The sequence below is a fragment of the Triplophysa rosa genome, linkage group LG8 (assembly GCF_024868665.1).
Source record: "Triplophysa rosa linkage group LG8, Trosa_1v2, whole genome shotgun sequence".
Lineage (NCBI taxonomy): Eukaryota > Metazoa > Chordata > Actinopteri > Cypriniformes > Nemacheilidae > Triplophysa > Triplophysa rosa.
In genome coordinates this window covers 3,580,222-3,607,449 of record NC_079897.1, presented here as the reverse complement: position 1 = coordinate 3,607,449, position 27,228 = coordinate 3,580,222, and the positions used below count along the sequence as shown (strand labels likewise).

Here is a 27,228-nt window from a genome sequence, read left to right as displayed (position 1 = left end):
AGCTTCGGAGATGAAGCGAATGAGAGAGATTGAACGAGAGAGATGGATGGGATTGGCTGAAGAGATGCCGGGTATTTACACTCGGATTTATGGGAGGGTAATCGCAGCACAGAGCGGGACAGAATGATGGTGTGATAGTGGAGAGATCGTTCCGTCATTACGGCATCCATTCATTTGTTTCTGTTGCTGGTGTTGTAATGACTTTAAGTTCTTGAGCAATAGTCCTGTCTACAACCAACCGCCAATGACTGCGGTTTTGTTTAAGGGCATTGTTTGCGAGTGTCTGTCTCTCTTTTTATTTCATTGTGTTTTTTATACATATAAGGTTAAAAAAATTACCTGGCAGTGCCCGTAAGAAAGACAAATCATCTCTTTAATATCTCAGTTAGACATCAGTAAGATTAAATGGAGAGCAAATGGAAACTTAACTGCTTAAGTCGTCTGTGTCTCAGATATTTCTCCTGAGAAAAAGATCCAGAAACCTCACAAACGTCTCTGTTAGAGTTTAAGAAATGTCACGAACTTAGTTCAGATTTGTCATGTCTGACGTGAAGTTAATATTATTGAAGATTTCTCATTAAATTCAAATGATTTAACCTCTACAATCTACATTCATTTGATATCTTCACACTCTTAAGTTAACAATTGTCCCATTTGTTTTCATGTTTTAGGAGAAACATCTGAGACTAAACTGACACTAAGTTTAGGTGAACTAATATGAACTCATCTGGTTCTCACTTTCAGAAAACGCCCGGCTCCGTCGGAAAAGCATCGCCACCGGGAAACAGCCAAGCATGGAGATCCCACCCACCGCCCCCCCTCAACCCTTCCGACAATCCGTGAGTACCCCTCCGTCCCGTCCCCGATCTCTCTCTCCCTCCCTCTCCCTGCCGCCCTCGGCTCATCTGGTCTCCTTGCAGACCGCCGGCCGAAGGTCAGCGTGCACGAGTCCTCTGCCCCTGTCGCCCTCTTTTACCCGTCCTACTCACCACCACAAAAGAGAGTGAGTACCCCGCCGCTCGCTCGCTCTCTGCATCTCTCGCCCCCTCTCTCGCTCACCCTCCCTCGGTCCCGCTCTCTCAGTGGGCTGGTGAGTGGAAGGTTGTGGGTTCTAATCCCAGGACCGGACCCAGCGTGGCATCACTGCCCTCTATTGAGGTATGTTATCCAACAGCTGCGTTCTCTTCTGCTGTGGTTTCGAACGGCCGGCTGCACAGCCCGGAGGTGTTAGACAAACAGTTAGTCACGTAGGAAGCAAACATGTTCCTGTTTCAGAGCCAACGTTTGAGTCATCCTGTCTGAGAACATCAAATATAACGTTGGATTTCTTTGAGATAAACCGACGTGAATCTTTGTTAATATTAGGATTAATGCGAAGACGGTTTATACGTTTGTTTGGTGTCCCACGGTTTGAGTTAATCGCACGGGGAGGAGAGAGGCAAACATGTTTCCATGGCAACCAGAGTCACTACAGTTACTGTTACTACTGCGAAAGCATAAATGAATGTGGGATGAAAGACGCTTTTAGGTTCTGGGGTTGTGGTTTGGCCTGTACTAGATTTTAACGATTTTCTAAACGCGACTCGCTGCTACTTCCAGGTTGTTGCTGTATGGTTGTTACGGTGTTCCGAGTGGTTGCTAGGGTGGTGGTTTCTAAGGTTTTGTAAGTCTTCAAAACAGCCCAACCCCAGGTTTAGCCTTACTGGTTGTGCATGGTTGTTAAGGTATTTCAAGCCGTTGCCGGTGTGATGCTGTGCGGTTGCTGAGGTGTTCTGTCTGGATGCTTACGTTAAAATGAATAGATGATATTACAAAAATCACTCCAAAAAAGTCCCTATTTAGCAAATGATCTGCCGTTTCACGAAGACACAAAACCACCCAGTTTTGTAAATTATCTCTAAATTCATCTAAATTCAGCCTCATAAACGCAGAACTCATTTAGAGCTGCAGAACACACCAGATTTGCATTTCTTAGAGGAAATCGGAGTGCTTGGAAAACAGACGAAGAACGCTTTACTGTAGGTAAACTTGGCATTTGGGATTAGGTTCTTTAAAAATGAAATGTTGGATGGGTTCGTTCATGTAAAGGCAACTGTTGATGGTTAAATAGACCCAACGAAATGAATCATCATACACATGAGATACAAAACACAAGAGCAATCATTTTATTCAAATTTATTTTTATAGCACTTTTCACAATTGTGCAGTGTTGCAAAGCAGCTTTACAGCAAAAACACAACGGTACAACAAACAGTTGGAAAAAAGACAGCGTAGAAATAAGAGGGAAATAAATATTGAAAACAGAAAAATGATATAAAAATGATTGTAAATTGAGGGTTGTACGTGATATGCATAATTGACAGTGTGCTATAATGTTCTAATTTTGATTCTGATTATTTTGTCAATGTAACTCACTGAAAAACTTTTGTCTTAAAGGGACAGTTCACCCAAAAATGAAAATTCATTCATCGTTTACTCACTCTCATGTCATTCCAAAATTGTAGGACGGTCTTCTGCATAACACAAAAGAAGATATTTTGAAAAGCGCTGGTAACCAAACAAATCTCTGCCCCCATTGACCTGTTTTGTAAAAACAATTTCTCAAAATATCTTCTTTTGTGTTCAACTGAAAATAGTCATATACAGGTTTGAACCACTTGAGAGTGAATAAGTGATTACAATTGGTGTGTTTGTGAACTATCCCTTTAAAGTTAAAAATATAAAGTTTACCAAATGCACCTGAAACTGAAATGCGCTGTATGTTAAAGGGTTCTGGCTTATGCAACTGTGTAAGTTCAGTACTCAGGGTTAGATGTTCAGAACAAACATGAACTGTAATGGCTGCCTTGCACACACTGCAATTATTCTAAACAGTGTTTTGTTGATGGGTTACGTCTTCATTCTTCAGTGATGATGGACTTTAAGGTTGTGTGAGATTGTGTGATGTGAAAACATTAGTAACACAGAGCTTGTGAGATGTGTGCCGTGGATCTCTCACCAACTGCAGGCAAAAGGACATATTTCTGAAGCAACACCTCCCACTATTGGTTGACTGTGGATAGTGCGACATTAGCAACATGTTTTATCACAAGCAATTTCATTTCAGTCAGTTGCACAAGAATATTACATCAGCTAATCTAATTCATTACAACTGAAAACAATCTAAATCACTTATGTATTTTTTTAGACTTTACTCTGTTTTGTCATGTGTATTTTGGTGTTACTTTATGTGGCATTTCTACAAATGCTTTTTTTCACAAAGGGGATGTGTGTAATACTGTTTAAAGGAATACTTCACCCAAAAAGTGAATGATCTCATGTCATTCCAGTGTCCAATGCCATTTTTTGATCTGTCATTTTATTAGGTACCAAAATTTCCACTCCGCAAAGCACGAAAGAAATAAAACAATCCAAAATTCAACGGACTCTATTAGGTTAATATTTCTTCTAAAGCGAAATTGAGCAGTTAAGAAAAACATTTGTAGCTTTTTTAATGAAACTGATTTCAAATGTATTCAGATATATTGTCATGATATTTCTTCACGAGTCACGTGAGAACCATTAAGATTTTACAACATGACAAGTTATCGTCATGTCGCTGCAGTATATTTGCATTTAGAGCTCATAGGTTTGTTTTGGTTTCAACTTGCATTAAAAGCCCCAAATATTATCTATTTTATATCACACTTTCATCTGTTGTTTTGGTCATCATCCCATTGGATTACTGGAGTTTGGTTCACTTTATGATGGGTGTATATGTGCTTTGTTGGGACCTATATACTTTGTATATATATGGACAAAAAGTCAGTATTTTTTCTTAGAAAAACATTTTTGTGTTCAACTAAAGGAAGTCATATACTTTACATTACGGATGACATGAGATTTTTTTACTTTTTTCGAATTCAGTTTCATGCATTCAAGTCCATAATATGTAATTGCATAGTTTTGAACTTGGGCACAGAATTTATACATTTAAAACAGTTGTTTTCACAAACGCCTTTATAAAGTTTTTTTAAATATCTGACTTTCTATTGCTTATTTTAGTTGTCTGTTTGTGAAATTGATTGTTCTTATGTCGTGTGAATTAATTCTCAGTCTGTTGATTTTCTCAGAGTTTCCTCGGCAGAAGACTGAAAGGGTCCATTAAGCGGGCCAAGAGTCAGCCGAAAATGGACCGAACCAGCAGCTTCCGTCACATGATCCTCCCTCGATTCCGCAGCGCTGACCAGGACCGGTACTGTTTCAACTCTTCCTCCTATAACAGCATGCTGTAAAACATGTGCCGTGCAGTGGCATTTTAGTTTTGACAAATGCACTAGTTCTTCAGTTTTAATGGTACTAAAATAACTTTTTTTAAGTTGAGTCTACATTTTAATCTTAAAGTGTTAGTGTTCATTAATGATAATAATGTTGCTGTTGTGTCATGATATTTCGACGTCAAGAGTCTTCGGAGAGTTTTAATGCATGAATGTGTGTTGTTCTGAGTTAAGGTGACCTGCAGAGTCAGCCGGTTTACGGTACAGATGCGTCTGAAATTGTTCTCTTGGTTGCTTATTTTTCATATTTAAGTGTCCAGCAGGCGCTGAGATGCACGTGTTGTGATTTATTCATTCATTATTCACATCTAGGACTCTTAGCGCACCCACGGTCGGCCTGTGGTCTACGCGAAGAGGGCAGATTGGTGCTTTTTGACGTTTTTGCTGTGTCTGGATGGATGGTGTTTCTTTTCAAATGTTTACTGTGATACAGCTTTGAAATGAAGATTGTGTTGCTGTTGTTTCAATTCAAACAGATGACTCCACTTTCACATAATCATTACATTTAGGTCTTTTCAGTAATCATTGTGAGCTGGATGGCTCTATTGTGCTCAAATGACGTTTAACAGCTGGAATGACAGAACAGGGTGCAAAATTGCACTGCGATTTGTAGTGACTCACCACGAAATATGTTTGGTTTTGCCAAATTACATTTGTGCATGTCAATGTGATTTAATCCGAATAAAAAACTGATTCAAAGAAAGTTTAAATCCATACGTTAAATAGCAGTACCAGATTGACCAATGCATAGGATTTTATATATAAACTGTATCTTTTTTACTTCATTTTATAAAACAAATATAGTGTTAAAAAACATCAGTTTTTAAAATATAAATATATATGACTCTGTTACAAATGTTTGTTTGTTTGAATTACGTATAAAGGAATAGCTACTGCAAATAAATAAATATATTTTGAATTAGTGTTCTCTTAATGAAGTACCAAAAACAAGCACTGAAAAACTATTTACTCAGGTGTTCAGGGGCGGACTGGCCATCTGGCATACAGGGCGTTTTCCCGGTGGGCCACTAACGTATGGGGCCGTAACGGACGCGTTTGCTGCTAACATATGAGGCCGCGTTGGCTGCTTAGACGGACGTATTATAAATGCGAATGCACGCAACACGAATGCAAAAGACACGTATGCATGACCCATGCAGCGTCCACTGGTTGCACACAGTCTCGGCAGGATCAGTACGTCATCCATGATTTTCCACCTACTCCATCATGAGTACTGAGCGTTCTGACATTCTCACTCATTTGAAGTAATGCTTAGTGTGTACTACATAGTATGGAAAAATGCACCCAGTATGTGATCGCAAGGTGTCTGTGTGCCTCAAGCTGTCTGTCTATCTGTCTTTCTTTTTTTCAATTCCCACGGTTTACATAACATTTTGATTTCCTCTGAGAAGTCTTGCTGTCTCACTGCTCGCCCTCTCTCTCTCTCTCTCTCTCTCTCTCTCTCTCTCCTCCCCCACTCTCCCTCTATCATTTCTTACATTGTGACTCACTCCTTTGGGTCTATTTTTATATCTCCCATCTCTCTCTCTCTCTCCCCCACACTCTATGTATTTAATACTGTGAGGCTGAGTGTATACTGTACATACACTGATTTTGAGAAGACGCAGGACAAGCGATACGTCACCAGTAGGGATTTAACCGTTTCTCATACTTCTAATGTGTTTCTGTTGATACCAATGCATTCAAACTTCTCGATAAACTTGTCAGTCTTCTCTGCAGCTCTTTTGAGGGATTATATCTCTAAACTGCACAGTGTTTGTGTGTGCGTGTGTGTGTTTGAAGGTATAGAGGTGAAGGTGTGTGATGTTGCACAGCGTAAACGCGTTTTTCAGCTCTGTTTCTATTGAGACTGACTAAAAGTTTTCTTTCTTATGCAGATATACCTGTTTTTATTGTTTGTTTACTTTTTTCATTAATGCTAGAGGGTAAAATGTTCACTGTGTAAACTGCAGCTATTTTTGTGAGGTTATCCACACACTGCAAAAAAAAACATTTATATCAACAATCTTTCATTTGTTTTCTAGGACAAATACAGTATCTAAACATTTAAAATCAAAATACATTTACTTGACAAGAAAAGCGACCTATACTTAATATTGTACAGTATATATTATGATATGTACTGTAGTGTTGTTTTATGCAAGAAGCTTGTGTCTAAAACATGCACAAAAAAAAAAACTGCCAATGGGATAAGTTTGACCTTTTTTCTTAAGTTACTAATAACTCATTGACAGATTTTTTTGCTTGATACTTGTTTCTTATATATGTAAAGTAAATGTTGATTTAAGAATTTTTAGATATTTTACAGTTTTACTATAACAGTTTTTGCAGTGACACAAACCTTACTTCTGTGACGTTAAAGGGATAGTTCACTCAAAAATTGAAATTCTGTCATGTTTTACTCACCCTGTTGTCATTTCAAACCTTGATGACTTTCTTTCGCTGAACACAAATGAAGATATTTTGAAGAAAGTTGTAACCGAACAACGCCGGCACCCATTCACTTTTATTGTATGGACACAAAACCAACGCAAGTGAATGTTTTGCGGTAGAAAGAAAGTCATACAGGTTGACTAAATGAGTAAAGGGATGAGTAAATGATGACAGAATTTCACATTTTTGGGGTGAACTACCATTTTAAAACAAATGTGGAAATTGGGTGGGAAATTTAAACCAAATATGAGTAGAATAAGTGTCAAATGTGTGTGGTTTGTTAATAAATAAAACATGGTACGTTTTGTTTAGCTGTATGATTTACATCACATTGTGAGAATGATAATCTGACCCTCAAAGTCTGACAAATCTGACAAAAGTGGCATTTGCAAAGTCAAACACCAAGTGGTCTGCTAATAAAAAACATCAGCATGTGCCATCGAAGGTTTGTCTAAGATGGCAAAAGTGATAATTCATATGTGGAATATTCCTAAAATGATCCACCAAAATGAAAAGATGATCAAATATGGACGCAGAAACAAAATGTTTTCTTGAGAGATGGAGACTGACACAATGTCCAATCACAAATATCCAAGAAAAAACTAGAAACTTCAAAATATATTATTTCTTTAAAAAAATGCAAAATACAGTTAATGGATAGGATAAATTTTCTCAGTTCTTCTATCATTGACACGTGGCAAAAGCCCTGGATGTAGCTATATGATATAATCCCAACCTGTGAGCGTGAGTTTGTATTTTACTGACATGTTACTGTTGATCTCTACAGGACTCGTCTGATGCAGAGCTTCAAAGAGTCACACTCCCATGAGTCTTTGCTGTCTCCCAGCAGTGCAGCTGAGGCCCTGGATTTGACACTAGATGAAGACACCATCATCAAACCAGTTCACTCCAGCATACTGGGACAGGAGTACTGTTTCGAGGTAGTGTTAGATTTTCTCTTCATATCTGTAATCTTTAAAAGACTATAGATTTCATGTAGATTTCAACAGAAAATTACAAAAAAAAGGGAAATCGGAATGGAAGTGAACTGTGAGAGCTGTGTAAAGTGTAAAACCAGAAATCTCTTTTTTGAATGAAGATAATATTTTTGTAAATGTATAGCAATGTAAAGTGCTCTAAGTTGCCCGGTTTGATGTGGGGCTACTTTTTAGGCGGATGAGCTTCTGGTTTCGCATTATGTTTGCTCTAAAATGTCTTAATCTGATGTACTCACGTTTTAACACATTATTTAAGTTCAATGAAATGCAACTAGATTGTTTAAGTCAGTTAAATCAAATTAAAGTTGAAATAGGTGGTCATTTTTACATCGTGTGTATCATGCAAAAGCAAATGTTTTTTATGTTTTTAAATGTGTTTTAAACGGTTATGACAGTGGTGAAGTTTCCCACATATTTTTGCACTGGTTTTATAGCTTACGGCTGTACCCTTATAACAATGTGTAGTGTTTACTTCCTTTACTGTGATCGTAGTTTTTGCTTTTATCAGGGGTAAATCTAAATAATGTGTTGATTAACATGATTCCACATATTCTGTGCATATAGGCACCTAGAACATTCCTCAAAGCTTCAGGTGAACTGTTATATTTGTATTTTTAAAGCTGCAGTCTGAATCAATCAAAACCTAAAAATTAGGGATGCACCGATACCAGTATATACCAGTATCGGTATCGACCCGATACCAAGCTCATGTACTCGTACTCGTAATGACACACCGATACCTCACATACATAGAGCCCTATGATTTCCGCAATGCGGAAAACGCGGACGGAATCGAGGAATCCAGCCATTTCCTAACAAGAAATTAGCGCTGAACAGCTAACGAAATATTCAGATACTGTTTAAATATGTATTCTGCTTGTTTTGCGTTACCGTGTGTGAAAGAGTGGTGCGGTTGCGTGTACTGAACGCATTATGCTTGTGGAGCTTTCAGCGCCAGCGTTCCACTGCACGAGGACACGAACACATAAACAAACACCATTTGCGTCGATCCGTCAAAGTAAAAGTCCGGTTAACTTAAACGCTCTTTGCGGCGTCCCGTCAAAATAAAAGTCCGGTTGACTTGAACAAGTTATAATACACTCACATTTGACCACACCAGAGTATATTGTTTACTTTAGTAAACTGAAGTAAATGTGCTAGTAAAATTGTGCTACTTAACATAAAAAACAGAACTTGATTAAAAAATAGTACTTAAATTTAAGTAGACCTAAAAACAAAAGAAAAAAAGAAAATGTACCAGTAAGATACTGGTTTATTAACATTATTGTACATTATACAAGGCATCGGTTATAGGTATCGGCGAGTACCAGAAAAAAATATCGGTACTCGTACTCGGTCTTTAAAAAATGGCATCGGTGCATCCCTACTAAAAATAAGCAAAAATCTGTTGAGCACGTCATCAAAACTGTGTCCTTACCTTACTTCAATTCACAATGTTAAGCTTAAATAATGATTTGTAAGTTTGTAAGCTGTCGGGTACGATTTTATGGGAAATGTCAGTTTGACATTATTTGAATGTCAACCTACATAAAGTAACATAACTATTTAAACAGAGATGGCCAAAGAGAGGCAAAACATACAGATTGCAGCTTTAAAACGAGTGTTTGCAAAACAGGCAATATTTCTGCAGTTCTGCTCGGTGCAACTAGGGGCGCAGAAATGACACACTTCACCTTGAAGCATTAACTGTCTGGCCGCATTTTAACGCTCAAATTGAGTCCCTGCGCCGAGCCGGTCTGCCCCATGAAAATGCGCGAGCGGCTCTTTCTTATTACGCAGAGAGCTGAAATATTGAAACTCATTATTTCTTTCCTTAGGTGACAACTGCTTCAGGAACAAAGTGTTTTGCCTGTCGGTCGGCTGCGGAGCGAGACAAATGGATAGAGAATTTACAGAGAGCTGTCAAACCCAACAAAGTGAGTCTGTAGAAGAGTAAGAAAAGAGATGCTCTCGATTTCTTTATTTTCTCTTATTCCATTGACTGCATAAATCTGCTTCAATAATAACCTGCCCTGTCATTTCCATCCTCACGCTGATTTTACCCTCTACTGGTATTTTTACGATTCCCGTGTGAACCTAAAACAGCTTCTGTGTGCTGTCCTGTTGTAACGAAACAGACTCGTCTGTTTTTAATTTGGTGCTCTCAGACGAATCCCAAAGGCCATACAGACGGCTGGATTCTCCTGCAGACATCTATTATCGCGATTGGCTGTCTGTCGTGAGTGTTTTGAAGCATTAAAAAGTGTCTGGGAGACGCGAGCGGTGCGGATTGACTCGTCCAGATGTTCAGGCAGCAGGAGTTTGGACTGATTCATGATTCGTGGAGAGCGGGATGCAGGCATCCAGAAATGATTGGTCCTGCCGCAGAAGCCTTGCCAATATTGCCATATAGGACGAACCAAGGGTGTTAATTAGTTTTGCTTATTAGCTGATTGCTTGGAGTTTTCGAAGTTATGAAAAAACAGCAGATGTGCATTACTGATTAATTGATCGAAATCTTCTGGCTATTTTTCCCTAGCATATGGTACTGCAGTAATACCGTGGTATTTTTTGTAGCACCGTGTATATATACTTGATATACAGTATATATATATATATATATATATATATATATAGTATATATAGTATATACTGTATATACCACTGCCATACTTGATAGCATAGTAAGAAAATCTTTCGGTTCCATGGCATATTGGTTCTTATATCTGGTGGGTCCATGCCTCAGATTTTGGCACAAATTCATCATTTACTAAAACCTACCGCAGCTTTTGTACAGTACCAAAGTGCCTTGATTTTACAGTTTGATGCCATCAATTCAATTACACAACATTTTAAAAGTGGTTGTAATCAGTTTTAAAGCATGAAGTGGGTCTATAACAGTCTATAAAAACGAGTCTATTTTGCGCTCAAGCATTTTGAACTTGCAACATAATTCCAGATTTGTTTTGTTCTCTAATGTTCCACCATCTCCAGTGTCCAAAACAGTACTGCAGAACCCTTCATCATCATCATCTTCATGTTGTGTTTTGCTCAGGACAACAGTCGGCGTGTCGACAACGTTCTGAAGCTGTGGATCATAGAGGCTCGGGAACTCCCACCCAAAAAGCGCTATTATTGTGAACTGTGTCTGGATGACATGCTGTACGCCCGCACCACCAGCAAACCCCGGACCGATACTGTCTTCTGGGGCGAGCACTTTGAGTTCAACAACCTGCCAGCTGTCCGCAACCTCCGCCTTCATCTTTATAAAGAGACAGACAAGAAAAGACGTAAGGTAAAAGATGACTGCTCTTTCATGCACTTTTAATATTGCACTAACTCAGATATATAAAATAGTACTATTAGGATGAGAATGTTAATTTTAAGTCTTTAAAGGAAATTATTATTATTATTATTTTTATATTTAAATTTACATTAAATGTATACTTTCGATTTAAAGTATATTGCTTTGTATTAGGGCTGTCAAACGATTGATCGCATCCAGAATAAAAGTTTGGGTTTACATAATATATGTCTGTGTACTGTCCATATTAATTTTGTATTCATAAAACATACACATGTATACATACAAAAAATATAAAAATGAATAAACATAAAATTATATTATATTTATTCTGATTTTTTACATTTATATTATTATATTATATATTATTTCCATTTATATTTCCTAAATATAAATACATGTATGTGTATGTGTTTGATAATACAAAATAAATATGCACAGTACACAGACATATATTATGTAAAATCAAACTTTTATTCAAATCTGGATGCGATTAATCATTTGACAGCCCTACTTTGTATTGATTTCAGTAAAATATCCTAGTTTTCAAAATTCTTTTTTTTTTCATTTTCCTGACTTTCCTGTTTTTCTACATCCAATGTGTGACTGGTCGTCTTTTTTTGTCGATTTCCATCACCATAACAGGAGAAAAGCACATACTTAGGCTTGGTCAGCATCCCCATTTCCAGCATCACCGGTCGCCAGTTTGTAGAGCAATGGTACCCCGTCATTCAGCCTAGCGCCCTGACCAAGGGTGGAGGTGTGGGAGGGGGCAAAATCATCAACGCCTCCCTGCGGCTCAAGTCACGCTTTCAGACGATGAGCATCTTACCGATGGAGCTCTATAAAGAGTTTGCAGAGTACGTCACCAACAACTACCGCACGTTATGTGCCGTCCTGGAGCCGCTGTTGAGCGTGAAGAGCAAAGAGGAGGTGGCGTGTGCGCTGGTGCACATCCTGCAGAGCACGGGGAAGGCAAAGGTTAAACCTTGTTTGTTTCATAAGTATCTTATCTGTATCAAAACTTAATTGGCTGTCTGAATAAATAATGTTTAGGGATTGGACATGCTCACAGTGTGAGTGGTGTTCGAGGTAAAATCATATGCATGAATCCCATAATATAAACTGTCAATAAATAAATCAATTCAAGATGGCGGACAATATGATATAAAAATGGTCCATAAATAAAACGAAATCTTCTCAGTCTGTATTTAATTCAATAATAAAAAGGTTTTATAAAAAATAATGTAATAATATCATGAATATTGTACATTTTTATAAAATACTTCTTGCATCGTCACTTGTGGTTCCATCTTGGTTAGGTTGCTTCCTTTGTAGTCTGTGGGCAACAAGTCAACTCACTAGGTGTTGAAACGGAGTCAGTTAGTTTGGTTGTACGTACAATGTTTGTGTATTGATCACAGCTGTGTCTTCTTTCGCTCAGGACTTTCTGTCAGACATGGCAATGTGCGAGGTGGACCGATTCATTGATCGAGAGCACCTTATCTTCAGAGAGAACACATTGGCCACCAAAGCCATAGAAGAGTACCTCAAACTCATCGGACACAAGTACCTCAAAGATGTTTTAGGTGACAGCGTTACATTCATTATAGTGTCTTAGCTTTTGACAAAAATAAACTTGACACGGCAAACTGTAATACTAACTGTAATACTAGATAAACATAGTATAAAGTCTTGAGGATGTCTATAAACTAATGTGCTCCAAAACATTGACAAATTTGTGTTTAGAGGATATAAGCAGAGTCTCTCACTTTCAGCAATATGGTTTTTGACATCATTCCAAACCGTGAGGTAAACTAAATGCTATTGGCTGTTTTAAAAAGGGGAGGGGCCACTTACAGCACTCATTGCTCTGGGTACTTTAGTGGGTCTTTATTGTTTCATTTTTAAATGGATCTGTAGTTCATTTTTATTCACATACATGTCATTTCAAACCTGTATGACTTTTCTTCAATCACAAAAAGAAGATATTTTGAAGAATGTTGGTAACTAAACAACATCGGACCCCATTGACTTCCATTGTATAAACACAAAAAATATCTTCTTTTGTTTCCACAGTAGAAAAAGTCATATGCTGGTTTTAAACAACATGGGGGTGAACTTGAATAAATGATAACAGAATATTTATTCTTGGGTGAATTAATAGGTACTATGTCTACACATAAAAGAAAACTAGATGATGCTGGCATTTTTTTTATGAGAAGAACTTTTGGGTGCATCCAAGGTTGCTGGTCATCTCATTTTTTTTTGTCAGTTCCCATTACCATGACATGGTTCTCGACAGCATTACGTTCTAGAGCGTCGAGAAAGTTCCTCACACATTTTAAGTGTTTCAGTGTTTTGCTGAAGTATGGTCACACATCGATGGTTATTTGCATTCAGGTGATTTTATCAGAGCTTTGTATGAGTCAGAGGAGAACTGTGAAGTCGACCCCATGAGAACTCCACCATCTATACTGCCCGAACATCAAGCCAACCTCCGGATGTGCTGTGAACTTGCACTCTGCAAAATCGTCAACTCTCATTGGTTAGTTATTCAGCCGACGTGGTCCAAAAAATGTCGCTAGCGACTGCAAATGCTAATGGAAATAAGCCTCTTTGTTTGTTCTTCCCAGCGCTTTTCCCAGAGAACTGAAGGAGGTCTTCGCCTCCTGGCGCGTCCGATGCGCAGAGAGGGGGAGAGAAGACATCGCCGATCGACTGATCAGTGGTTCGCTTTTCCTGCGCTTCCTGTGTCCGGCCGTCATGTCTCCATCCTTATTCAACCTGACGCAGGAATATCCCGATGAGCAGACGTCACGCACGCTCACCCTCATAGCCAAAGTCGTGCAGAACCTAGCAAACTTCTCAAAGTCAGTTTGCGATTTACACTCTTTCATCTTTATTGCTCTGTCATCGTGTTCGCTGTGTGCTGAAGTCCTTTGACTGACTGCATCTTACCGACGGATTCCTCACTGTCCTACAGGTTTGGCAATAAGGAGGAGTACATGTGCTTTATGAATGAGTTTTTAGAGATGGAGTGGGGATCCATGCAGCAGTTCCTGTACGAGATCTCCAATCTAGATAGCGTGAGTAACGCTGGCGGTTTCGAGGGCTATATCGACTTGGGACGGGAGCTGTCCATCTTGCACAGTCTTCTATGGGAAGTTATGGCACAGCTAAGTAAGGTAAATGCAGATTATTGGGCCTCGTTCAATAATAACTGTGATACGTCTGTATTCATGGTCAAGTTATTTTTAATGTAGTCACACACTTCCTCTCTCTCTATACATTTTTCTCCAAAAGGATGCTATCATTAAACTTGGTCCATTGCCCCGCCTATTGAATGACATCAGCATGGCTCTTCGTAACCCTCATCTACAGAGGCAGCCCAGCCATCAGACAGACAGACAGCCTCCAGAGAGACAGACAGAAAGATTGCTCTCCAGGCCCAGCTTTAACAGGGGCGTCTCATCTGAGTTCCAGAACCTTATGATGAGAGACCTCAACAGGTAGCTTTGGATGTCCTTATATGTGTCACATGGTTTCCCTGTGTAGTTTGTTACAGCCTGTTCACACCAAGAACGCAAAAGATAACCAGAGCTGGGTAAAATATCTAATACTAGATATTATCGAGATACTAAGAATTTACAATTACAGAATACTTTGAATATAAAACATTGTTAAAAAGAAGAGCGCTCTTTCACTTCTAAAAAAAAAATTCATTCAAAAATTAAAAAATTCATTCAAATTAAATAGCAGCGTCCACAACACAATTATAGACAACTTTACAAGATGTAAACACTGGTCCAGAAGCACTTCCGATTTTAGTTTTGATTTATTTATTACTATTTTTTTATATTACATACAGTATATAATTAAACCTTAAAGGTATTTGTTTAACATTTTAAATTGGTTATAAATATTCTGTTGGTTGTATGTTTTGTTCAAACGTTTGTGTAATGAAACAGGTCTGGACCAGCGTTAAACGAGAGTTGATTACGTCATCAAAAGTGGTATATAACAACTATACTGTACATAGAAACGTTTTTTCTCTGGCTGATAAATGACATTGGCAGCCAATCAAAATGCACTCAAATATGAAACTGAGCTTAAAATAAACATAACGCTGTGGACACTCATATAGTTTTTGTTAAAGCTACCTTTATTCGTGGTGTGAACAGGTTTTAACACTGATGTAGTTATGCCAGATCATACGTTTTATAACTGATCTTATCTGAACCTCTTGTGTAAAATCATTTTAGATCTGTTAATTTTCCCTGATGTAGTTCAATAGAGATCACGCGCCTGCCCTCTCCAACCTCTGCCATGTCTAGCGGCGGAGCTCTCCCATCTCGGGCTGGAATGGGGGGGTTCGCGGATCGAGATCAACCTCACAGAGCCTCATCTAAAGATGTTTTCTATGTCGCCCGTCCCCCGTTGGCCCGGTCTAGTCCCGCATACTGTACTAGCAGTTCTGATATTACCGATCCAGACCCGAAGGTAAGTCCCAAAGAAGAGCGGTACTGAATGGATGGGGGGGTTCTTCTTTAATATTGGCCTCTTTGATTTAGAATTCTTTCATGTGGTCAGTTGTTTGGTTCGAATTGTCGTTTGAATAACAGCTCGCTCCCTAGCACACGTTTCGCCAGCTTTTCTGAGGGTCTTTGGGTTCGCTTTGATCCCGGGGGAGAAGAACCTGCTTACTGCATGGTCAAATGCCACGCAAGCATGGCGAAAGAGGGCTGCAGGATGATGTGGGTGCTGTCAATACATACCAAAAAGCTTTTTTATGTTAATCTTGCATCACCATTTGGGATTCAGGATCCTGACATACAGACACTGAAGTGATAGTTCACCAAAAAATGGAAAATTTTGCGTGTATTTGCGCATCCTCATGTTGTAATGTGGTGCATTTGGATAAAAATTTCAATGGGGTATGTGCACACGGGGCGATGATGTACTTCCGCTAAAATCTCAGCCATTTTAGCCGCTTTCACTCTCATAGTGCTGAGGGGATTTTTCACCAAGTGATAACGATGTGTTTAGTAAGAACACGTTTACATTTCAGCGATCGACAGCACCACCGCTGAGCATTGTTATGTGCCTCTGTGGTCAAGCCTCGAGTAAGTGCAAAAGTTAACTTTGCTTTTTTCCATATTTGTGGATGTAGCTTGAATAGGATAGCCTAAAGCGCTTCTCATTTTTGGTTGTTGATGTATGACGTAGTAGTGTATGGATAATTTGACTCACGTCGTTGACCGTAATCCTATGTGCATCTTGAAGCGACCGAGTGAAAAACACCATTGTTCCCTATGGAAGCTACGTGCGCAGGATGTAACAGAGCTGGCTGAGATTTTAGCAGAAGTATGCCATCGACCCGTATGCATATACCCCATTAAGCATAGTTTTTATTAAATTTGTAAATTTGGATATAAGCTAATTGTATTTTATTAAATATATTTTGAAGAATTATTTGGACTTTATTTACATTTTTACATAAAAACATATTTTATATATTTTAACTGTATAATTGATATAAAATGTAATTATTTTTAATTTAATTTAATTTAATTTTAGACTCCTTAAATTTCAATTTGGTGTAGTTTGTATTCAATTTGTATATTTTGTTTATCTTATAAAGATTTAGAATATGGACTCATTTGATGGTTCTTTAATTAATTATTTTTAAATTAATCTTTATTTTATTCAAATTTTATTAGAATCGATTTATTTAATTTAAATTTATTTAATTTTATTATACCTTGATAGCTGTTGGCACTATTAACTATTGTATTAAAAAGATGCATAAAGTTTCTTCTCGCTTACATCAGCATGCAGGTTTAAAACAATGCATTTGAATAATCGCCAGTATTTTCATTTTTGGGTGAACCATTCCTTCAAACCTCAAATAAATAAACACATCTCTATATACACACACGCTGTCCATCCTCGTGCGTAACCGTCCACGACCGCTGCGAACGGCAGGTATAGCTGCAGCGTTCACCCCGTAGATTCTCGGTGTTAATGAAAACGTTTCTATGATGGACCTCCAGGACTCCAGAATGAACAGCGTCTCTAACCTGCAGTCTATGGGGGACATGCTCAACTCTTCCCAGGCCTCGATTGCTGGCCTTGGCAGCTATGGTGGGCTCGCAGGCTTGGGAGGAGGCCTCGGAGGTCAGCTGCGTGCCGGAGGGCGAATGTCGGCCGGGTCCGGGGGCTCCAGCATGTCCGGGGGTCTGAGATTGAGCCAGCTGAGCCAGTTGGGAACCACCAGCGAATCGTTGCAGCAGCAGGCCGCCGCTCTCCGCTACCCCCTCTCCTTCCAGAACCCCCTGTTTCACCTCGCCGCCGACGGGCCGCAGCTTCATCACCAGCACAATCGAGCTCAACCGCCTCCTCCTCTGCTGCTGGCCCCCCAACCAGACTCCTCTCACCCCGCTTACATGCCGCAGTTTGCTCACGGCGGCTTCTCCCGGAGCGAAGACCTCTCCACCCTCAGACCCGGACCTCACCTAGGTCAGCCGAGCATCATTCACTCGCACAGCTACAGCGACGACTACAGTCGCCAAAACCAGAGCGACTACGGGCGACGGCAACTCTCCATGCACGGCCAGGTATTTGCTTGATCTTTATTTTGGCTTCTTTTACTCACCGTCCTGTTATTCCAAACCTCTATGACTTTCTTACTTCTGCTGAACACGAAAGAAGATACAGTATTTTAAAGAATGTCGGTAACCAAACAACACTGGACCCCATTGACTTCCAGACAATTCTAAAAATATCTTCTTTTGTGTTTGAAAGAGGAGAGAAAGTCATACAAGTTTTCAACCAAGTGAGGGTGAATAAATGATAAGAGACTGAATTACAGTATCTCTATTGTAATGGTTGTTGTAATGTGAGCTCGTATGTCGCAATCAGGATCAGCAACAGATGACAGGTATGACATCACAGACCGGCACGTCTCATTCGTCTCTCGCCACGCCTCCTTCCACCGTTCAGCCTGTCCGACAGAGCTCCATGGCTCCTCCAACACAACGAATGAAATCGCAACCCTCGCATCAGCTTTCCGTGAGTTCTGCCGCCGCCCCCGCGGCCAAGTCCAGGCCGCAGAGCGGGAACCTGCTGCAGTCTCCAGAGTCCAGCTTCGGAGGCCGGCAGCAGGGGCCCCGGCAGCAGCTGTCCGTGAAGGACAGCACCCCCCCTGGCTTGCCGCATCAGCAGAGCTCCACCAGAGAGAGCCAGGGGTCCCAAGGATCACAAGGTGGAACTCCACAGTCCACACAGCAATCCAAATCACATCAGGAACGACAGCAGGTTCAGCAACAGCATCTTCTCAAGCCCACCATGAGCAAACAGGTGATTGAATCCAAACTGATTCCCCATTGCTTCCTGGAATGAATCAGTGTGCGGGTTTCCTGGTGATAATGCAAATCAAAACAAAATTGAGGAAGCATGTCTTAAAGGGGTCATATGGCGCGAATACGTGTTTTTCTGTATCTTTGGTGTTATAAGTTGCCCAGGCATGTATTAGACACGTAAAATTGCAAAAATGAAAGTATCGAAACAAAAGATGCATTCTATCTAAAAGTGAATGCTCACCCAGACCTGCCTGAAACGCCTCGTGTAACCACACCCCCACACATCTACATCAGTTCGTGGTATGATTTGACTAAGACCGCCCAAATGTATACGCAAGTAAGGTGGGCGTACCTGTCAGTACAATTGCTTTGGAACCTGATGTTCCAAATATGGTAAGGGGCGTTACATTTCTGTCACACGCTTGCAGTATTCGACCAATCACTACGCACTGGTGAACTGGCCAATCATAGCACACCTCACTTTAAAAAACCTGCACGTTTCAGAGAGGTGGGGCAAAGAGGAGATACAAACATGCACGGTATGTGGAAAATACAGCATTTTTGAACCTTAAATCGTGTATACACATTGCATTACATCTAAAACAAACAATAATATTCGTTTTAGCCATGTCATATGACCCCTTTAAAACGTTACTTTTGATGTTGTTTATTTTTCCTATCTTCAACTCTATACTCATACTTGTCAACATAGCTTTGTAGACTGCGCTGTGGATAAATGTAAATGAATTCATGTAAAAAGTTTCACTTGTGCATTTAACGGCATTCTTCAGCTGTAGTTTACATCACTGAGGATTAAGAGATGTGAAAACTCATATTGGTAGCTATATAAAATATGAAATATTAAAGAAGTGACTTAAACGTTCTCTTTTTTCATATTTGATATCCTCCACTCCCTCCTCAGGGTTCTTCCCAATCTCCATCCACTCTCAACCCCCTGACCCCTGCCTCCGAGCGGACGGTCGCCTGGGTGTCCAACATGCCCCATCTTTCTGCTGACATCGAGAGTTCTCGTATCGACAGAGAAGAGTTCAAGCTGAAGGAGTATTCCAAGAGCATGGATGAGTCCCGTCTGGACAGGGTGTGTTACGCTGCTACTTTATCTACTATACTAGCTACTATACTAGATGTGTGCTTGAAACATTTATTTCTCATGTATTTATGTTATCTAATGAAGATGGATCTACAGTCGTGGAAAAAATTAAGAGACCATTTCAAATTTACGTTATTTTACGTTTTTTTGAACGAGCTTTTATAGGTATTTGAGAAGTTTATAGGGAAAATTATCATTTTTATTTCATTTTGTGATCTACTTACAATATTTCTACCAAATTTCAAATAAATATATAGTTTTTATTTGCAATATTTGCAGAAAATGTACACTGGAGAAACTAGTGAAAATATCAGAAAAGATGCTCTGTATTTTTTCAGACCTCAAATACTGCAAAGAAAACAAGTTCATATTCACTTTTAATAAACAGTAATATTTCTACATGTATTTAGGAAAAGTTCAAAAAATATTTTTTGTAAGCTGATAACCTCGATCTTTTCATGTGTCTTGTCATGCTGTCAGTCTTTCACATTGCTGTTGGATGACTTTATGTCACTCCCAAAGTTTGACTTTGTTGAAATTCATCAGACACTGGCCTGGAATGAACACAATACATCTAGAAATGCTGATTAAATGAAAATTTGAACTGGTTTATTAAAGTTTCCCTAAATATTAATAATTTAGCGACCAATTGTAAAAATGGTAAAGCACAGATGTAGTGTGTTTAATTCCCAGGGCAAAAACATAGTGATTAAAATGTATACTTCAGCACTGTAAGTCACTATAAGCATCTGCCAAATGTATAAATGTAAATCTAATTCACTGTTTTTAAGAGACAGTTTACTCAAAATGCAGCAGTTCTTTCACTCATACACATTATGCTGTTATGTTTTAACGAAGCACAAGTCAGAAATTTCCAAAATGTATAGCCCAGTGCTTTTCTATACAATGATTTAATAAATCTATAGTATTTATGGCTGTGAAGCCCGAAAGAGCACAGAGATATGTATAAACAATCTTTATGACTAGCTTTTTGTCTTTAAAAGGCATACAGTAGCATTGTGCGCTTTCTTTATGATGTTTTGTTTTTTTTGGAGCCTGAACTTTTCATACACTTTTGTGATATTAAAAGTTGCATAGGTAGTTCAAACTAAATTAAAATCCTTTCTTTATTTTTACCCCTCCTCATGTCGTTCACAACTTTACTTGCAAGTAAATATTTTGAGAAATGTTTCAGTGGTTTTGTGTCTACACAATGGAAGTCAATGAGCACCAAAGTTGTTTGGTCACCAACGTTCTTAAAAATATCTTCTGTTGTGTTTGTCAGAAGAAAGTCTTTTTTTGTTTTTTGGGGGGGGTAAACTATCCCTTTGTGTTTAACAAACAAAACATGCACATGGCTTTGAAATAATGTAAGAATTTCCGCATTATCACAGAGTGAACTGTCTCTTTAAGTGCTTGGTTTACTTCAGGGTTAATAAGTAAATTTAGACCCTCAGTTGACCAAGTGAACTTGTTTCTCTCAGAAAAGCACCTCTGCGCATAATGCACACGTCAAGGAAATGCATATCGAGTCTTTTACTCCTGCAACAGATGGCGCCGACAGCCTCATTTATGCATTTTTGTTGAATATCAAATGAGAACGAGCTTTTTTTGCAAGTAAACAGACGTTAGCAGAGAACAGCATGACCTTCTGGTCAGTACGTCTCAGCTGATCTTGACCCTCTGTTCCCCTTCTGGAAGTTTATGTAGACGACTTGGAGGTGACACAAACCTCTTTTCATTATCTCCCAGTGTCATCCCATCTGCCTTTAATATCAATGAGGAGCTTCTGTTGAGTCAGCATATTCAACTACATTAATATTCCCAAAAGATGATATGAGAATACAGCACTAGCACTGAACTCTGCCCGCCCAGACAACATTTAAAGACGTCTTACAGAACGATTAAAAAGTACATTTATTGTATTGTAGTTTTATTTAACACGCCGGCCGTTCTCGTCTCCTCTGTGGCGCAGGTGCGAGAGTACGAGGAGGAGATCAACTCCCTGAAGGACCGTTTGATGATGTCACACCGTAAACTGGAGGATTACGAGAAGAGGCTGTTATCTCAGGAACAGCAGACCAATAAGATGCTGCTGCAGTATCAGAGCCGGCTGGACCAAAGCGAAAGACGCTTGAGACAGCAGCAGATGGAGAAAGACAACCAGATTAAAGGAATTATTGACAGGTAATGACCGAAAAAGTTGGCGAAACACTGGCCGGCGGTCACACGCGCACACACAGGAGTAACACGCGGTGTGCTTGTCATTTTATGAAGTTAAATCGGTTCCTTTTAAATTAGTTTGGGTTTATGATTTAGGTTAGATGTTTAAGACGAAAAGGGTTTGGATTTTTTTTAGTTTTGAGAGACACACCTGTGGACTTTAGAGGGATGTTAGTTTAGTAGTGACTTTCATTGATAGTGTGTGGGTTATTTCTAAAATGTTTTTTTTTAGACACGGGCATCTATTATGCACGCTTAAAAATCCCAGGTTGTTTCAACCCATGGTTTGGCTAAATATAGACTATGAACCTAAACAAATGTTCATATTTGACCAATCAATGGTTGAAACAACCAGTATAGCGGCCTTTGCTATGTTGGCCTCACAACAGAAGGGGCCTCCGCTTACAGTCGAAAAAGATCATTTTCCCCTGCCATCACGCCAAGCATGCACCAGGGTAAATGTTAAGGGGACTTGAGGGAAAAGTGTTGTCAAAATGGTTTTTAAAAGAAACTTTAGTTTCAAGATAGGGGGCAAAAAAATCCTGTTATTTTAAATTGAAATATATGCCACCATGGCGTTAAACGTGGGAAAATATGCTATTTGTATTATTAAGGGATGAATATTTTCTCCACCGACTAATAAACATTTGGCAACATTTTTGATCTTTAACATTAGATCTTTATATCTTACATTTTCTTTTAACCGAATTATGCTCAAAATGTCATTTTTATTCCTAACAAATATCCCATAAACAAAAAAACAGTACTACGACAAACCCGCTTATATTTAACGTAGTTTTATTAATAAAAACTAATAAGATGGATACTACATAATATGACCGTTACGACACAAAATAAAATAATTGTATTTTAATAAATACACAAGAACAATAAAACAAAGACAAATTCCCTGATTTTAAATGAACAAAATGCTAACAAACCTTCTCTTGCCCTTTTGTCTCCGTCATCGTCCTTTATGGAGCAGACGCGGTTAATTCATCTGTAGCGTCCGACTGAACTAAATTTACTTTATTTCTACAAAAAATGAATCTTTTAGTGATTGTAAAATAGTTCTGCACTGTAAAACTTTGCCGTAGTTTTGCAGCAGGTTTGCCAGTAACTAATAGATTTAATTACTGCTTAATAATTCTTTCATATTAGTATTGTTTTCAATAACTTTAATCAAAATTAAGACACTTTGACTTTTGAGATTCAAAATGAGCAAGAAGAGACTGGCATTAGCACAGCAACACTGCAAAAATGACATTCTTCCTGAGCATTTTTCTCTTGTTTTCTAGTAAAAATATTTAAAACTTCTTAAATTACGATACATTTACATAACAAGAAAAGTGACCTAAGATATTTAGTCTTGTTTTAGGAGAGAAAAATATATAAACAACGTAGGTTTAGGCTTAAAGTAAAATTGTAAATTACATATACAGTAAGTTACTGGCAAACTGGGAAATTACAGCAAAGTTTTACACTGTGTTTAAACAAATAAAATACAGGGTAGATAGAATTTGTTTAATAATAAAATGTTAAATACAGTTTTTTTTTTTTTAAATGGGGGGTCTCCAACCGTTTCTTTGAAACGGTCTTCGAATTGCAAAGGCCGCCTCTGGAAACAACTCAGGCTGTGTTTGTCTCTGTGGACATTTCTGTCTTTGCTGTTGTTTTGTTGTGTTTTGTTATTTGTTGTCTTTGTGGCTTCACATGTCTAAAAGACGTCACTCATTGGTTTGTGAAATGATGATGTAACTTCCTGTAATGCAGCGCATACACAGATTTTCTGTCACAGAGTGTATTGCTATTTCAATTCAATTCTAGGAATGAAGACATGGAGTGAAGATATTCTTCCGATGCCTTCATGTGAAGGGACACCTGGGTTCAAATGCTCAGAAGGGCAATAAAATACCACAAAAAGCTGTAAATCATCAAGTCTGTTTCTACCTTGACGCGTGTTAGCACAAAACCGCATTGGCATGATCATGAATGTGTGTGTTTGGGGTATAAGATTTTGGACGCTGTTTTACAATAATAGAGTGCCGTGTTTTACTTCAATTTCTGTCATTATTTACTTGCCTTAAAGATTGCAATACAGCCCATAAGAAAGACCTCTTTATAGACCTCTTTAATATCCATGTTATTTCTCCTAGACATCAATGAGATCGAATGGGGAACAAATGGAAACTCCATATTTTAATCGTCCGGTTTGTCTCTATTTTTATAAGCAGGAGGAACAGCTCCTAAGCAGACTAAGCAGATACTGAAATGGGAAAAGATAATTATATCGTACAATGTCTGTCATGTATTTGTTATAATTTCCACACAAAAATGACATTTTTTACATTATTACTTTGGTAAAAAAGTTCACATGATAATGCTATCACATTAAAATAGCTAATACACATGACATTCGGGAAAATAAATAATGACAGATTTTTTTAAATGAGCAAATATCAGTGTAGCTGCAATAATGTTTATTTTTACACAAGACTTTAGCTTGTTTGTAGAAGAACACCTTAAAATCAGCAGATTCTGGAAGGGCAGTATTTTTTTGCCAGAACTTTTGTACCTGTGTTTGTTCCTTGTTCCTGTTAAGGATCATTGCTGCACTCCTGAAACATACTGTGTGATAAAAATGTCTTTATAGATCTTATTTTACATGTCGTGTTCCTCCATATCTCTGTGCTATCACAAGAACTTATGATCTCACCCATCCTTCATTGTGTTCAGATTTCAGCTCCACATTGCAGCAATATTGAGCATTTAAAGTGAAGCATGCAATAACAATGATTTTATAATGAATCATTTATAATATATTTCCAGGGTTCAGGTATACAGATGTGCTTTCTTATATGCCAATCTAGTGTTGAATTATTCTAATGCAAACTGTTGCAAAAGTTTATTTATCACAGTATTTATATATTGCGGTAGCATTTGTTGTGTTGCTTTTATGCTGATTTCATTTTTACAAAAGTCATATTTTCATAAATGATCATCTCATTACTGAATGACTTGTGAATGAATGATCACAGTGATGAAAATCGAATAAGAAATGACAGCTCAAAATTTAAATTTCCAGATACACAACAATATTAACAACAATTATTCTGAAAATAATTTTGCTTTTATTAAATCATATTTATAGTTGTAGTGTAATAACAAATCAGCGTAAAGTTATTTGTGCTATTTGTGTTACATGTACAATGTACAGTAGCTAAGAAACATTAAACATGAGGTAAGTAACACAGGCACGCTGTGACATACTAATGAATATTTTATTGTCTGTGGTGCTGTTTGTGAAATAAACATAGAGATATGAATAATAGATCAGTTATCGAAGAATTTATTTAGGACTGAAATTGAATCTTTTGTCATGTGATTACCATATAAAATGTGACCAAGAATGTGGAATGTTGAAATGCTGAAAATCTGTGGTCTGTTGATTTTAGCGAATGATATTGATGTATGAGTGTTCAAAAATTACATTTATATTGTTAAAAAACAACCAAGAATTCCTTATATATTCACATATTATTTAAAAATATGTATCTAGCAATATAGTGCATAGACAGATTATGTATTCATATAAATACGTATATATATTTACCTCTTGTAGCCAAATTGTGCAATAAATGCCTTGTTTACTGTAGCCATGAAAAGGCACAACTAAGGTTTACTGTCATGTTTTAAGAACTCCTCTATCTTTCTGTCTGACCTCCTGACTTTCAATAATATACTTTCACACTGTTGTGAGGGCATATCAACGTTTTAGAAGTGTCATTGTTAAACATCGCAGCACTTTATCGAAACTAAATTTATCTCTGTTCAGTATTTTCTGTTGTTTGTTTTTACTTTTGCATTTCAATTTTGTACAATCAGCATGTACTTTTACAATGGAATAAAATATCCAATCACGTTGCTTTAAACCTAAATTGTGGAATTCATTATTTACCAACACAATCTCTCTCAACTATTTAACAATTTGTATGAAGTCATACAATCTCATTCGTTTTAGTATGATTTTGTTGTACCAAGTCTCATTTCAGCCTACACTTTTACAACCAGCTGGCTTAATATGTTTTTAAAAAATGAGAGCTTCCAATTTTTCAATAAAACCTTTTATACTGAAACCATAAAAACTCATGTCGATTGTCCTCATACGATTCCCATATTCTGCTGCATGTGTTTCATGTCATACATGCATCAATCAAAACATTCTTAAATGTATTTTTCCAGTGACACAATACCAGTAAAAGGCCCATTAAAGCACATACTGTCCAAAATAGTGTCTGATCAGATATCCAAAGAAGCGAGGATGAATTTTTGCATGGAGAAAGGAAACAGATCCCCGTTTTGTGTGTTCAAACGAAGCGTCACTTTGATGCAGGCTGGCGGCCGCTTCAACAGCGTGTAATTGCAGGAATAAGCTGCCAGTCACAGCGTCTGACGTCATGCCGAGCTTTTCAATATGCCCCATTTTCATTTATCAGCTGGCGTATTCCCTCGGGATGATGGAAATATGTCATTTATGTGACCGTTCTGTGATGCGTGTGCTACGGTACACTTTCCAGATTAGACCGAGGCAGTAAAACACGTGGTGAAAGTACTACGGTTTACACCACAGGCATAGGATTAGGGCACGTGAAGGTTCATATGAATAATGTGATGTTTTCATGTCAGTCATCTTTGACCTGTGTCTAACTAATACTGTCTCTCTGTCTCTCGCTTGTCTCGGTGAAGGCTCATGGCTGTGGAGGATGAGTTGAGGGGAGGGGTAGTACCTGAGCACAAACCCAGGATGTTCGCAGACCAGGTCTGTGTTGTCATTTCCTGCTCTCTCTCTCCGTCTTTTGTCTGTTGTTTGTATGTCTGTCTGTATACGTGGGAATTGGTTCGTTTTGCTTTGCCTGTCTAAATGCTTTACCAAACTGATGTCCGTGTAATGTTGTGTAGAACAGCGCTCATGTTCTTTGGAGATCAATGCTGGAAGATTTTCTCCACTAGAGGATGAACAGCACAAGCTCCAGAGATTGTTCTTTCACTGCTCAGGGCAGACTTATTGAGAGATATTGAAATCTCCTTTTAAACATTTTGTATCAAAAATGAGAGAAACGTCATATGAGCAATAAAATCAATGTCGATAACAGGTACTGTAGCTCAGATTATTTGGCAAATCTGAGCACAGTTTAAGTCATCATTGAGCTCTCTTCTAAATCTCGGGGAGACACATCTAAAATCACTGGGGTCTTTCTGGGGTCTTTAGAGAAAAATCTAATTCTGGGAGTCTAATAGCTGTTTATAAATGGAGAAAATGGAGAAATGATAAAGATTGAAAAACGAAGTGAAGCAGACTGTTGAAGAATTGATCAGAGAACATGTTTTATCCATAAGAAAGAAAAATCAGGAATTGGATCTCTATGAACAGGATGTATTTAATGTCTCTTTACTCTAC

At 38.3% G+C, this 27,228-nt stretch overlaps 1 protein-coding gene across 10 annotated transcripts in view; it reads left to right on the top strand.

The window, feature by feature from the left end:
* Positions 1-27,228, top strand: part of syngap1b (synaptic Ras GTPase activating protein 1b) — a 105,929-nt gene that overhangs the window by 62,869 nt on the left and 15,832 nt on the right. For 8 of the 10 annotated variants that reach the window (XR_008963394.1, XM_057340349.1, XM_057340347.1 and 5 more), the window contains 17 exons: positions 745-839; positions 4,113-4,234; positions 7,558-7,711; positions 9,607-9,705; positions 10,824-11,063; positions 11,718-12,053; positions 12,517-12,661; positions 13,476-13,620; positions 13,709-13,945; positions 14,059-14,260; positions 14,379-14,584; positions 15,362-15,575; positions 17,129-17,692; positions 17,997-18,434; positions 19,359-19,535; positions 21,523-21,734; positions 26,517-26,589. Coding sequence is in view for 9 of the 10 variants with exons in the window: in XM_057340349.1 (XP_057196332.1) it covers positions 745-839; positions 4,113-4,234; positions 7,558-7,711; positions 9,607-9,705; positions 10,824-11,063; positions 11,718-12,053; positions 12,517-12,661; positions 13,476-13,620; positions 13,709-13,945; positions 14,059-14,260; positions 14,379-14,584; positions 15,362-15,575; positions 17,129-17,692; positions 17,997-18,434; positions 19,359-19,535; positions 21,523-21,734; positions 26,517-26,589 (3,659 nt within the window). In the remaining variant the exon portion in view is untranslated. Of the gene's footprint in view, positions 1-744; positions 840-4,112; positions 4,235-7,557; positions 7,712-9,606; positions 9,706-10,823; positions 11,064-11,717; positions 12,054-12,516; positions 12,662-13,475; positions 13,621-13,708; positions 13,946-14,058; positions 14,261-14,378; positions 14,585-15,361; positions 15,576-17,128; positions 17,693-17,996; positions 18,435-19,358; positions 19,536-21,522; positions 21,735-23,597; positions 25,845-26,516; positions 26,590-27,228 lie in introns of those variants that run through there. The other 2 variants (XM_057340345.1, XM_057340352.1) reach the window with 2 other exon arrangements.